Genomic DNA, 13,238 nt, shown 5'->3' with positions numbered 1-13,238 from the left:
CGCTTTAGCACGGAGTATTCGTAATGCCCAAATAGTTGCATCAACCCTAATTACAACATGAGCTTGAACCACAGTTTAAAGAAGTTGGAATCGGTAGGAAAACACTAGTGGTCTTCTTTTTTTCTTTTTAGTGCTCAGCCACTTACCACTTTTCGAGAAAAGCAGCGAACAGTGGACGGACTAAGTTTTGTTCCGTTTGCCTCTTTAACCTGTTTAATAGTTTGATTCTATGTACCTTGACACGGAGTCAAAATTTTTCATTCTTCGTTCGGTTTCTACGTTTATTACAGGAAATAATAGAAGTAAAAACAGAAAATCGGTTATTTTGAGCGGTTTTAACAGCGAGCATAAACTAGCATGTAAAAAGAAAAAACGATATATCCGAAAACCAGTTGTTTCAACGATAACCGCTATACCTAAGGAGATATCCACCCTAGCACCAAATTTGAATATAAATTCATTGATACGTCTATATTTTGAAGTGAGATTTGCTAACCCGCCTTCTGCATCAACAGAAGAAGACTAAAACTTGACGATTTATAGTAGTGTGTACATCTACATTTATACTCCGCAAGCCACCCAACGGTGTGTGGCGGAGGGCACTTTCCGTGCCACTGTCATTACCTCCCTTTCCCGTTCCAATCGCGTATTGTTCGCGGGAAGAAAGACTGCCGGATAGCCTCAGTGCGCGTTCGAATCTCTCTAATTTTACATTCGTGATCTCCTCGGGAGTTACAAGTAAGGGGAAGCAATATATTAGATACCTCATCCAGAAACGCACCCTCTCGAAACCTAGACAGCAAGCTACACCGCGATGCATAGCGCCTCTTGCAGAGTCTGCCACTTGAGTTTGCTAAACATTTCCGTAACGCTATCACGCTTACCAAATAACCCTGTGACGAAACGCGCCGCTGCTCTTTGGATCTTCTCTATCTCCTTTGTCAACCCGACCTGGTACAGATCCTACACTGATGAGCAATACTCAAGTATAGGTCGAACGAGTGTTTTGTATGCCACCTCCTTTGTTGATGGACTACATTTTCTAAGGACTCTCCCAATGAATCTCAACCTAGCACCCGCCTTACCAACAATTAATTTTATACGATCATTCCACTCCAAATCGCTCCGTACGCATACTCCCAGATATTTTACAGAAGTAACTGCTACCAGTGTTTGTTCCGCTATCATATAATCACACAATAAAGGATCCTTCTTTCTATGTATTCGCAATACGTTTCATTTGTTTATGTTAATGGTCAGTTGCCACTCCCTGCACCAAGTGCCTATCCGCTGCAGATCTTCCTGCATTTCGCTTCAATTTTCTAATGCTGCAACTTCTCTGTATACTACAGCATCATCCGCGAAAAGCCGCATGGAACTTCCGACACTATCTACTACGTTTTTGCGGAATCGCTGCCAGGAAACGCAACCTTGTTGTAATTGTATCGAGAGATGTTAAGCATTATCATATACTATTTCATAATAAGTAGAATGTTACTTCTCTTTCTCACGTATAGTGAAATTAAGTGCAAACTGATTACCAAATATATCACTGTGAGGAAATCCAATTTGACGATCGGAAAATACTTGGCCGGTTGCGTCATCAGCAACAGTGAGAACATCACTTAGTTTTATCAGAAGAATAACGAAATTTTAAAGAGGCAGCATTGGGAGTACCATAACTGTCGATCTGAAAAAGAGAAGTAACGCTGTTTGGATCAGAAGGTATAAAAACCGTAGTAAGACGGAACCGCGCAAACGAACTTCGTTGCAACACACGTCTTCGGTTGGCAGCGAAGTAAAACCCATTGGCGTACGACCTGCTTGCGGCCCGCCCGTGTAGCTGCAGCCGTCGGGTAGGTGCTGCCAGTCTTGCCGCAGGTAACAGGAACGCTAATTAGTAGAGATGTGCACCAAAGTTAGCACTTACGAATTACAATCTCTTCGCTGATTAATACCCCTCTGCTCATGCTGTAAGAGTCGGCGATAAAAGTGTCACTAACAATTGCACTCAATTTATTCGACATATTTTAAGACATATCTTACGTAATAACGAAGTTTTACTACAGAAATACAGCTTTTAATTATTATTGATACCTATAATAATCTGTGTACATTCACAAAGTTTGCATTTCCTAAATCATCGTTCGTACCGATAACCTGCAAATGAAGTTAGCGTAATTTGCCGTCCGCAGTGTTCTTAGATATTGTCACTGTTGTTGATTATACAAGCAGAAGACCAGTAAGAGTTGAAGAAAACAAATTCAATTCTGCTTTACACAGAGATGGAAGGAAGGCGTCGATGTAGTAAGCGTCTGACCATCGAAACGAATAACTTACTCATCAAAGGAATGCTGGTGTTACAGAATGCAAATAGCTGTAGAACTTCCTCGTAAGCCTCTGAAACATAAGCGCTCCAGAAAAGGAGCATTCGGGGGTTCCAGCTTCTCTCTAGGAAAACAGAAAATCAAATCCATTTGTGGTTTTTTTTTAGTTGCGAATGGGTCACGGGAAGAAACATTGCTTATAAGCTCCTGCGTGGGTTCAGATATCTCTCTACTTTTATCTCCAACGTCTTTCTGCGAGATATGCGTAGAAGGAATCAGTGCATCGGTTCTCTCTTATAGGAACGTAAGCTGTCTGAATTCTAACCACTTCGTGATGCAAAACGCCTGTCTTCCAGCGTCTGGCAATGGAGGTAGCTGACCGTCTGCGTGACGATATCGCGCTTACTGAATGAAACTTCACGAAACGCGCTGTTCTTCTTTGGATTACCTCTCTATTACTTCTATCAATCGTATCTGATACGGAGCCAAAAATGACGTCTGATCTATATGTATTCGTCGAACAGATGTTTTGTAATTTGCCTCCTATTTGTGTGGATCACCCTTCATGAGGATTCTCCCAACGAATCTGTGTTGCATCTGCCTTACTGCGATTAGTTTTATGTTCTCGTCCCGCTTCAAATCACTCCATACGCATAATCATAGATACTTTATGGATGTGACTGCTTCCAGTGATGGTTTCTCCATTTATGCACAGAACGTTTAACTTACGTTGGGGGTCAGTTGTCAGTCGCTGTACCAAGCGTCGATTCTCTGCAGACCTTCCTGAATTTTGCTACAGTTTTCTAGCGTTGTGACTAAAGTGTAAACGACAGAATCCTCCATGAAAAGTTTCACCGAACTTCCGACGTTATTGACTAGTTCACATAAACCGAGGTGACAGTCATGGGATACTTCCTAACATCGTGTCAGACCACCTTTACCTGGCGTAGTGCAGCAACTCGGCGTGACATGGACTCAACAAGTCGTTAGAAGTCTCCTGCAGAAATATTGAGCTATGCTGCCAGCACAGCCGTCCATAATTGCGAAAGTGTAGCCGGTGCAGGATTTTGTGCACGAACTGACCTCTCGGTTATGTCCCATAGATGTTCGATGGGACTCATATCTGGCGACCTGGGTGGCAAAATCATTCCCTTGAATTATCCAGAATGTTCTACAAACCAGTCGCGAACAATTGTGGCTCGATGACATGGTGTGTTGTCATCCATAAAAATGTTGGGAACATTAACTCCATGGATGGCCGCAAATGGTCTCACAGTAGCCGAATTTAACCATTTCCAGACAATGATCGTTTCAGTTGCACCAGAGGACCCACTCCATTCCGAGTAAACAGTCCACACTATTATGGAGCCATCACAAGCTTGCACAGTACTGACAACTCGTGCCGTCTGCGCCACACTCGAACCCTACAATCAGCTCTTAACAGCTGAAATTGGAACTCAGCTGACCAGCCCACGATTTTCCAGTCGTCTAGTGTCCAACTGATATGATCACGAGCCGAGGAGACGCGCTGCAACCATGCCTTGCTGTTAGCAAAGGCACTCGCGTCGGTCGTCTACTGCCGTAGCCCATTAATGTCAACTTTCGCCGCACTGTCCCAACGGATACGTTCGTCGTACGTCCCACGTCGACTTCTGCGGTTATTTTACGCAGTGTTGCCTTTCTGTTAGCACTGACAACGCTACGCAAACGTCGCTGCTCTCGGTCGTTACGTGGAGGCCGTCTGTCTGTTCGTTATCGGTGGTGCGTGGTAATGCCTGAAATATGGTGTTCTCGGTACACGTTTGACACTGTGGATTTCTGAATATTGAATTTCCTAACGATTTTCGAAATCGAATGACCCCGTGTGTCCAGCTCTAACAATCAAAAGTTTAATTCCTGTCATGCGGTCAAAATTATGTCTAACACCTTTTCGCATGAATCACTTGAATATAAAAGACAGCTTCGGCAATGCACTGCCGTTTTGTACCTTGTCTACGCGATACTACTGCCATGTGTATTAGTGAACGTTAATGATCCTATGGCATTTGCTTGAGGCACACACGAAATTGCTTTGACGTCTTTTCATTTCTCTCCATTGAGAAAAATGGGTTGTATTCTATTGCCATAAACTCTTCAGTCCAGACACACAGCTGGTATGTTACCCCATACGCTCGTAATTTCTTCGTTAGGTAGCAGTAAGTAAATTGAAAGTCGCGAGCTCTTTCTTCTTATCTCGTGTTTTCTAATGAAAATCTCGTGCTTGTACTCTTGTTATCTTTACTATTACAGAGATCGCCTAAACTTATTTTTTTTTAAATTGGTCCTCTACGCAACAAATAACTTGGTCTTTCTGCTGGCAATGCTCGATCTGCTGCATTCCATTATTCAGCAAAAACATAAAAAAAAAACCAATTATTCATGCTGAGTGCAGTGCATGTTCTGTATGTCGGCTCCTGCTGTTGCTGCGGCTGCTTGCTACAACTACATATAATTCAGGAGAAAGTGTTTAGATTTGACCAAACTCGATAAATGATTACCAAAACAAGTAAGTCCTTTTTCAAAAACTATATCCTGAAAGTGATTCTTTCTCATTCAATTAACAAAACGCTAGAAGCTCTTTGAACAATCGCTTCGTATGTAAATCTGCCTCCAGTGCCATTAAAGCAATATTACAAATTATATTGATTGGCGACTCCATGTTGTGTCTATGTGATTGCCGTAAGCTTAGTAACAACAGTGCATCCCAATTTGTTATACAATATAGCACTGAAGATGGTCACTCAGTGACAGAAAATCGATTTTGCAATAGAAAAATATACGACCAATGCTGTCTCTTTTTTCAAATATGACAAATTAATCAAACTCTTGAGACAGACAGAAATACTTTTCAATTAAATACATAGTGACACAATTCCCTGACAATTACAAAAGAAATAAATGACAAAAATCAATACTTAATCTAACAATGATTTCCCTTAAGAATTCAATTCCTATCATTATCAAAATTACCGTCTGCTGCTACGCACATACACAAACCCTTTTCATTAAATTAATAAGCGCGCTGCAAATTATAAAAAAAAAACTCAGTACCAAATCCTGTGTCGCTGCTGGCGGACACAGCAGTACGGCAGTTCGGCGACGACCCCTCGCCCAACATACGTGCGCACCACAGCAGGCGGGCTTCGTACACTAGCTTCGAAACCGCCCCATTAATCCGTGCGCTGCGAAGCGCGAGAACAATATCTTAGATTCCAGGGCTTGTGTATGCGCGCTGTAGCCAACCTTTAAATCCTAAGAGAGTATTGCCAACTCTCAAAGTGTATCGACCGCCTTCTGGAAGACAAGGGACACGTTATCAACGAGACAGCGTGTCTCTACTGCTTACTGCTCTCGTAAACAAACAGAGCGTTGTCTTTGGGAAGCCACGTTGATTTCTACAGAGGGATTTTTCGCTCGGCGGAAACGCCACGGTGTAGGGAGGTTGGTGCCTCGCCGTGGCCCTTGGCTGTGGTCTTGGCGGGCGGCTGCCCGCTGCGGTTCCCCAGCAAGTGGGGCGCTGCTCGGTTAGCGACGGGGCGCCACTGGCGAGCGGAACCCGCCTGCCGCGGCCACTGACCTCGCCACTGGGCGCTCGGCTCCCACTCAAGTCTGCGCTCTGCGCCACTTCCGCAGATACACCCGCGGCAGCGAAAACTCTCTCATACATCCTGCCAGATTAAAACTGAACGTCTCGCCAGTTCAGCAAGTTTTGCGGGAAAGTTTCTGAGATGTGAAGCTGTGGAGGTGGGTCGTTAGTCGTGCGTGGTTAGCTCAGCCAGTCAGAACATCGCCCGCGAAAGGCAAATTTCCGAGATCTGGTCACGGTCTGGTAGCGCGTAACCTACTGCACATCAAAAGATTCACTGTGTAAAGAATGCCTCCAGTTGACTTCAATCTTCATCACAGTGCCTACCAGCGCTTCAGGTTTTCCCCATTTCTTCGTTCGATAAATTATTCCTTGGTCCCCACATAATTAGCCGTCAAGCCATGATTATATAGTACTAATAAACTTACCAAAGAGGATGTTGCCAGAATAATTATTTCGTAAACAAAGTTATCGTTGAAGATGATGTTGTGGTCTTCAGTCCAGAGACTGGTTTGATGCAGCTCTCCATGCTATTCTCTCCTGTGCAAGCTTCATCATCTCCCAGTGCCTAATGCAACCTACATCCTTCTGAATCTGTTTAGTGTCTCCCTCTACGATTTTTACCCTCCACGCTGCCCTCCAATACTAAATTGGTGATCCCCTGATGCCTCAGAATATGTCTTACCAAGCGATCCCTTCTTCTAGTCAGGTTGTGCCACAAATTTCTCCCCAATTCTATTCAATATCTCCTCATTAGTTACGTGACACACCCATTTAATCTTCAGCATTCTTCTGTAGCACCACATTTAGAAATCTTTTATTCTGTTCTTGTCTAAACTATTTATCGTCCACGTTTCACTTCCATAGATGCTTACACTCCGTACAAATACTTTCAGAAACGACTTCCTTACACTTTAATCTATACTCGATATTAACAAATTTCTCTTCTTGAGAAACGCTTTCCTTACCATTGCCAGTCTACATTTTATATCCTCTCTACTTCGACCATCATCAGTTATTTTGCTCCCCAAATAGCAAAACTCATTTACTACTTTAAGCGTCTCATTTCCTAATCTAATTCCCTCAGCATCACTCGATTTAATTCAATTACATTTCATTATCCTAGTTTTGCTTTTGTTGATGTTCATCTTATACCCTCCTTTCAAGACACCGTCCATTCCGTTCAGCTGCTCTTCCAGGTCCTTTGCTGTCGTTGAAGATGGACATTAATAATGTTGCCTCCCGTTCTTCCTGTTTTCCGTCCTACTCTTCCATCTTGTAAGTGGTTGACATAGGGTGGCGACACGCTTTCATATAATGGCGCCTGAATTTATTTAACATCGCCTGTAGTTCCGAGAGCTTAAGTTCAGCAGCATTGTAATTGTTACAGTTTTTCCAGGTGAATCACAGCAGTAAGGAGCCTAAATAAAAATCTCCACGAAAAATTAAGGTACCAGTACAAAAACCATAACAGCGGCCTTCGATTTTAGCATAAGACTGCATTAAAAAAAAATAGATTCACCGCCGTGGACACCGCTGACAACCAATTTAACACTAAGAATAAATGTTTGTCATAGCTTGAAGCAGCGATTTAAAAATTACACGCTGTGCAAAGCTACTGAAAATAACTATCCGCTTCTATGTCATTCTACATCCTTTAACTTGAAAACTGTCGAGCAGTGATTGTGTGTTTATTCTTTAGCAACTTTAGAGGCAGTGCGTCTCGTATAAATAAATTACTAATAGCCCTTGGAAAAATATCAGTGAAAACAATTATTGCTCTGTCGCAATAACAACTCGGCCAGTCTAGACTGAATGCAATACAAAGACTGACAATTACAATGTATTTGTCGCTTTTTAAAAAAAAAAAAAAAGGCTGATTGTGGTATGCCGTGCCTTCGCGGTTACTGTATTTCCCGGAACGCGAAGCTGGGTCAGTATCGGACATTCTTTGCAGTGTTTATCCAACAATGTTCTTTTTTCTCTAAATTATTAATGTTTTTTGTCCCATTTGTCGCCCTTCTCTCATCACTCAGCAACAGTTCAAAATTCATTTCCCTCCTTACATTTGATTAATATTTTAGTGCGGAATAAAAACTGGACTTTTCAGTTGTTCCCAGTAAAGTCCACAATCAGTAAAGTAACTAGATCAATATTGATCGTTTAGCATTGAATATTGTTGTTATACATACACTGCTGTACACAATTTAAGGACGAAACTAGCTTTCCCATGATGCGTCACTGCCAAGAAACACAGCTTGAAGAATCGTGGACCATACATAGAAAAACTGCTACAGTACAGTACAGTACAAAGGGTGACTGAAGTACGCAATGATGTGAACAGAAATGATACTTTCAATAACAGACTACAATTACACTGTCACCAAAATGGTTATGAGTGCTCTACGTGTTTCCCTTCTCTTGCCATATGGGGGTTGCCAGCATTGTCGAACGTCATCGTTTCGGTGGTCCAAGTGTTATCGTGTGGGGAGGCATAATGTTGCATGTGCGTACTGACCTGCAAATCGTTGAACACGGTACACTAGCAGATAAAAGCCATTGTGTCACTGTACTTCTTCCCCACGTGCGTCTTTTCAGGGGTGCATTCGGAACTGATTTTGTTTTTATGGATGCAGTGCATGGAACAGCACAGATAGAAGAGCTTCTGGAATGGCCTGCCAATTCCCCCGACTGATGCGTTGGGGAGTCGTACTGCAGCAGCTCCACACGCGCCGATGACCAACTAGGAGTTGTCGACCGCACTGCTGTAACTCCTCACTACCCTTGTGGCCAGCGTGGCATCTCTTAGCGCAAAGCATGCAGTGCCGTCGGTGGTGATCACTCACCCTATTAAGAGTCACTAATCGCCTCTTCTAATATAGTGGGGATGTTCATGAACCGCGGTGACTTCCGTGTAATTCGTGCCTTTGAATAAAAGTATCATTTCTGTCCATCTCTTTGCATATTTCTTTGTTACCTTCCGTACTATGCTGTAGCAGTTCGTTGTATGTATGGTCCGAATAGCATCGAGCTCTGTTACTTGGCAGTGACGCCTCAACCCAAAGTTACTTCCGTCCTTACATTTTGCACACCAGTGTAGATGTATACATGCGTGAACATGAATATGAATATGTTTGTATGTGTATTAATGTGTTTCTGTATATGTAAATTTCTGTAACTTTTTCGAAGACTGCTATAAATTTATTTTAAAATTTATTCTGCCTTCAGAGAATGTCTAACAATTATGTTAATATGCTCACACTTTCGACACGTTTGCAAAGTCTGGGACGGCACTACAAGAAAAAGGAGCAGGAGATGAAGTGTATGCTTTAAATGACAAATTACTAACATGAATTTACAGCAGTCTTCGAAAAAGTCACACAACTCGCTATTAGCCCATAAACACAGGTTGGTATGATCAAAAGTATACACAAATAGCTCGGTTGTTCATCGCAGGATGACCGTGACGTTGCTCTGAGATCAGTTTTCGTTTAACGTGGCGCATACGTTTTCTATTGGTGGAGATCGAATAAATAAAAATACAACCACTTTTTCCGCTAGGCTATCTCTCTCTCTCTCTCTCTCTCTCTCTCTCTCTCTCTCTCTCTCTCAAGCATGCCCTAAAGCACAGAGCTTTTTCGGGACATCAGTCTACCTCTGATGTAGCACAATTCTGAATTCTATACGTTGCATCGCTTAATTTTCATCTTACGCCCTCTACAGTCTCTCAGATTCTGGCTTCGTTAGGAACCATCTGATCCCAGCAATTATCATCTTCTCATTGTCAGTGCAACGCTAGAGTAACAAGATCTTGCACTCATCTTCTGAAGTAAGTCAAGGCTGACCTCCTGCACGCCTCAGTAAAAGAGGAAGTGTCAACGAATAGGAAGCGACTACAGCGGGAGGGAAGGAAGCCGACATAGCGCTGACGTTAACAGTGGCCCCCTTGATTTGTAGCGTATGCAACCTTTAACGTTCCATACGTACTCGCTCCGTTTCTGATCTCTGCCATAAGAACCTTTTTATCATACCTTGCACATATGTAAGAGAAATTGTTTTTGATATAGCACAAGAGCGTGTGGATCTTTACAGTCAGTACCTTTTTTGTCACACCTCGCACATATTTAAGAGAGATCGTTTCAGAAAAAGCACGACAGCGCATGGAAGTTTTATTGATTACATGAAATCCCTTGCAGCAAGGGAAACGTGTCTGCTGAGATGCCAACGGAACTTTTTCTAAATGCAGCCCTGTAATGTTTAACGTTTTTTGGTTACTGCCTGTGTCGTTTCCTTGGAACGTAACGAGCGGAGAGTGAGGCTGGGCTTTGTGCCGGTTGCAGATCGGAGCCGAGCAAGCGAGTGCGGGTGACGTTCTTCGAGTCGCTGCGGCCGCTGGTGGTGAGCTCGCCGTCGCCGGAGCCGAACGCAGACCTGGTGGAGCCGGCGCCGCTGCATGCGGTCACGCCCCTCGCCGTAACCATGGCCACCGCCGTCACCGAGCACACGACCGTCTACACGCGCCAGGAGAGGTCAGTACACTACCACTAGGCTTCCCGGTGGGTCGCTGCATGCACTCTGGATGTTAGGGGCACATACTTGTTCTCGAATTCCTCCAAAAGAAAATCTCTTAGAGTACTAAGAGTACTTCCAGCTGTGACTTCTAGAAATAGCTTCATACATCCTGTCTGAACCTTGGATGCTTCCTCGCCATCAAGTACCTGCAAATACCAGCCTGAGAGCAGTACATGGGACTGTGCCGCAGACGTCGTGTCCTTCATCAGCTGTGTAGTGCCGCTGCACTGACATTCCGTATACATTTGCGTCAAATTTTCAGCTTGACCCTCCCTGTCGCTGATTGATAAAAGATGATACACTTCACGGTATCGCTTAACTAGTAAGCTTACAAAGTCAGTCATTATTCTGTGATTACTAAGTCATTTTTTTGTGAGACTGTAGACCCTGCAATTCAGTACCTTGCACTGAGGTCGATTCTAACCTTATCCCTTTGAGTACTAGTACTTTCTGCCTCAAAATACCATATTAATAATTTATTATTTGAAGTGCCAGTGGCTTTAGCATAAAAACACCGATGCTATTGCAAGAAACTCATCTACTTCTACACAGAGGTACTTCTACGAATGTAATGCATTCCAACAGTCGCCGGCCGGTGTGGCCGAGCGGTTCTAGTCGCTTCAGTCTGGAGCCGCGCGACCGCTACGGTCGCAGGTTCGAATCCTGGCTCGGGCATGGATGTGTGTGATGTCCTTAGGTTGAAGTAGTTCTAAGTCTAGGGGACTGATGACCTCAGATGTTAAGTCCCATAGTGCTCAGAGCCATTTGAACCATTAATACTTCTGTCAGCACTGTTGAACATCTTGCGTTAGCTTTTCCGTTCTCTAAGAGTACACAGGACAGATATAAAGTGGTGTGTGTCCACGTGATAAACTTTGCTGCCAGTCCAGAATTCCCACATCGAATTGACTCGGAAGACATCAGATGAGGTAATCGAAGAAAGGTTGCCAGAAATAGCTTGTAGCTCAGTGTTTCCAAGGAGGAGAAAACCAGTAAGACAAGAAAAAGGAACAGGTTCAAAACGAATGACATTGTACGTAAGGTTTCTAGACTTCTATTCCGAGTGACACTACTCCGCTGCTGACATCTTGAAGTCCCCTCTGCTAATTTGATCATGTGCGACAGCTGTATGCAACATAGCCCAAACTGTAGTGGCTTCATTCTTCAGCCTTGTCCACTGCATGTGTCCTCTGCGAATAACAAGCAGTAGCATTGACGTGGTGGTTGCCGTTATGAGTTGCTTTCCACGAAGAGTGGTGCATACTGTGATTAAACTGATTTCGCTATCAGTTGTAACATGACAGCGTTGTATTTTGTTTATGCTGTTACAATATTTCTGAATAGATGGGCCCGTATAATGGTAACTCTACCGGAAGAGTTTCAAGAATAACCGTTCGTGGAGTTGTTACCCACAAGAGCCCCTTCTCGGGATCTCATATGAAAAAGAGAAACCATTAAGACACTCACAATCACACTCACTCTTTTAAACATTGGAAAGGTGACTGATCGTACGACGCTTTAATTCATTTTTAGGAAATTCTTAGCATATAAAGGTTAGCAGCGCCACCACAGTACGGACCTCATTTGCTCAGAGAGTGCAGTCCGTGTGGGGGGTCACATCTTAACGCGTCGAAAACGTAAATTGTACTGAACTGTCGTCGTCAGAACAGTTTGTCGCAGCGCAATGATAGGGGAACTGGCGGTTCTTGATCAGGTATTGTTTCCTGAAATGGACTGTAAGTGTACGTGACTCGGACATTTAGGCTTAGACACCTGCCAACACGGTGCTGTCGGCAAGGGACGCACCCCACGACATAATGCCAACGCGGATCATTTTCTGAGGCATTGTACATACCAAGCCGACAACACACAAAAGTTTTGGGCTGCTTTGGCAAATTCTTATTTGACGTCTTGTGCAATTAACAGACTGCATTAAAGTTATAGGTTTTGAGAAGCAAACCGTACCCCTTTAGGCAATTGGGGCGTGGCATGCCGCGTTGATACCACGTCAGCTATAAAGCAGCTCCTGATCAACTTTCAGGGCCACGTGCAAACCGACAGGTGGAGGATTTCCCTTGTTTCACAATCAGATAGCAATCAATACTTTTTGTGACGTCACCTGCCTGCTTCAGCAAGTAAGGTGCTTCGGATGACAAAGTAATCATAAGTGGAAGGTTCAGAAATGTTAGTTTTGCCAGGTGTTACTGTGGATGAAGCATAGGTTAACTCCTGTAATGTAACCGCACGTAGACTGTGATTCGAGTGGTTAAGATTCGTGGCGTCTGTATTAACGCAGCAAAGTTTTTACCTTAGGAGAAACGGATCCGATATTACAATGCAGCCTGGAGTAGCTGTGCGCTCAGCCGCGATACCCAGAGAGAGAGAGAGAGAGAGAGAGAGAGAGAGAGAGAGAGAGAGAGAGAGGGGGGGGGTGGCCTTTAATTGCGCCGTCATTAGGAGGCGAATGCAAGCCGGGGCTAGCTCGCCGGCTGCCGGCACTGCCGCTGCTTGGGAAGTGATTATCGCGGTTTCCACGCCTACCGACACGATAACCGCTCCACCCGGGCGCCACCCGCGCTATGCACGGGCAGCGCGCTCGTTGAAAGCCTCTCCTCGGCGCCTCTGTCCACAGTGCAAGAACTAAGGGAGTGGTACTCTTAGAAGGGGAGTGGACTTCCGGGCACTTTCCCTGTTCCATGCGCTGCAAGTTCCGA

At 44.1% G+C, this 13,238-nt stretch overlaps 1 protein-coding gene across 1 annotated transcript in view; it reads left to right on the top strand.

Annotated features, from left to right (window-relative positions):
- The window catches only part of LOC126184647 (uncharacterized), an 880,966-nt gene that overhangs the window by 743,615 nt on the left and 124,113 nt on the right, over positions 1–13,238 (top strand). The window contains exon 3 of the mRNA XM_049927127.1: positions 10,293–10,481. Within this exon, the coding sequence (XP_049783084.1) occupies positions 10,293–10,481 (189 nt within the window). The remainder of the gene's footprint in view (positions 1–10,292; positions 10,482–13,238) is intronic.

The sequence above is a fragment of the Schistocerca cancellata genome, chromosome 1, assembly GCF_023864275.1.
Source record: "Schistocerca cancellata isolate TAMUIC-IGC-003103 chromosome 1, iqSchCanc2.1, whole genome shotgun sequence".
Lineage (NCBI taxonomy): Eukaryota > Metazoa > Arthropoda > Insecta > Orthoptera > Acrididae > Schistocerca > Schistocerca cancellata.
Note: the sequence above shows the minus strand (reverse complement) of the source record. Positions and strands in the feature narration are given on the sequence as shown.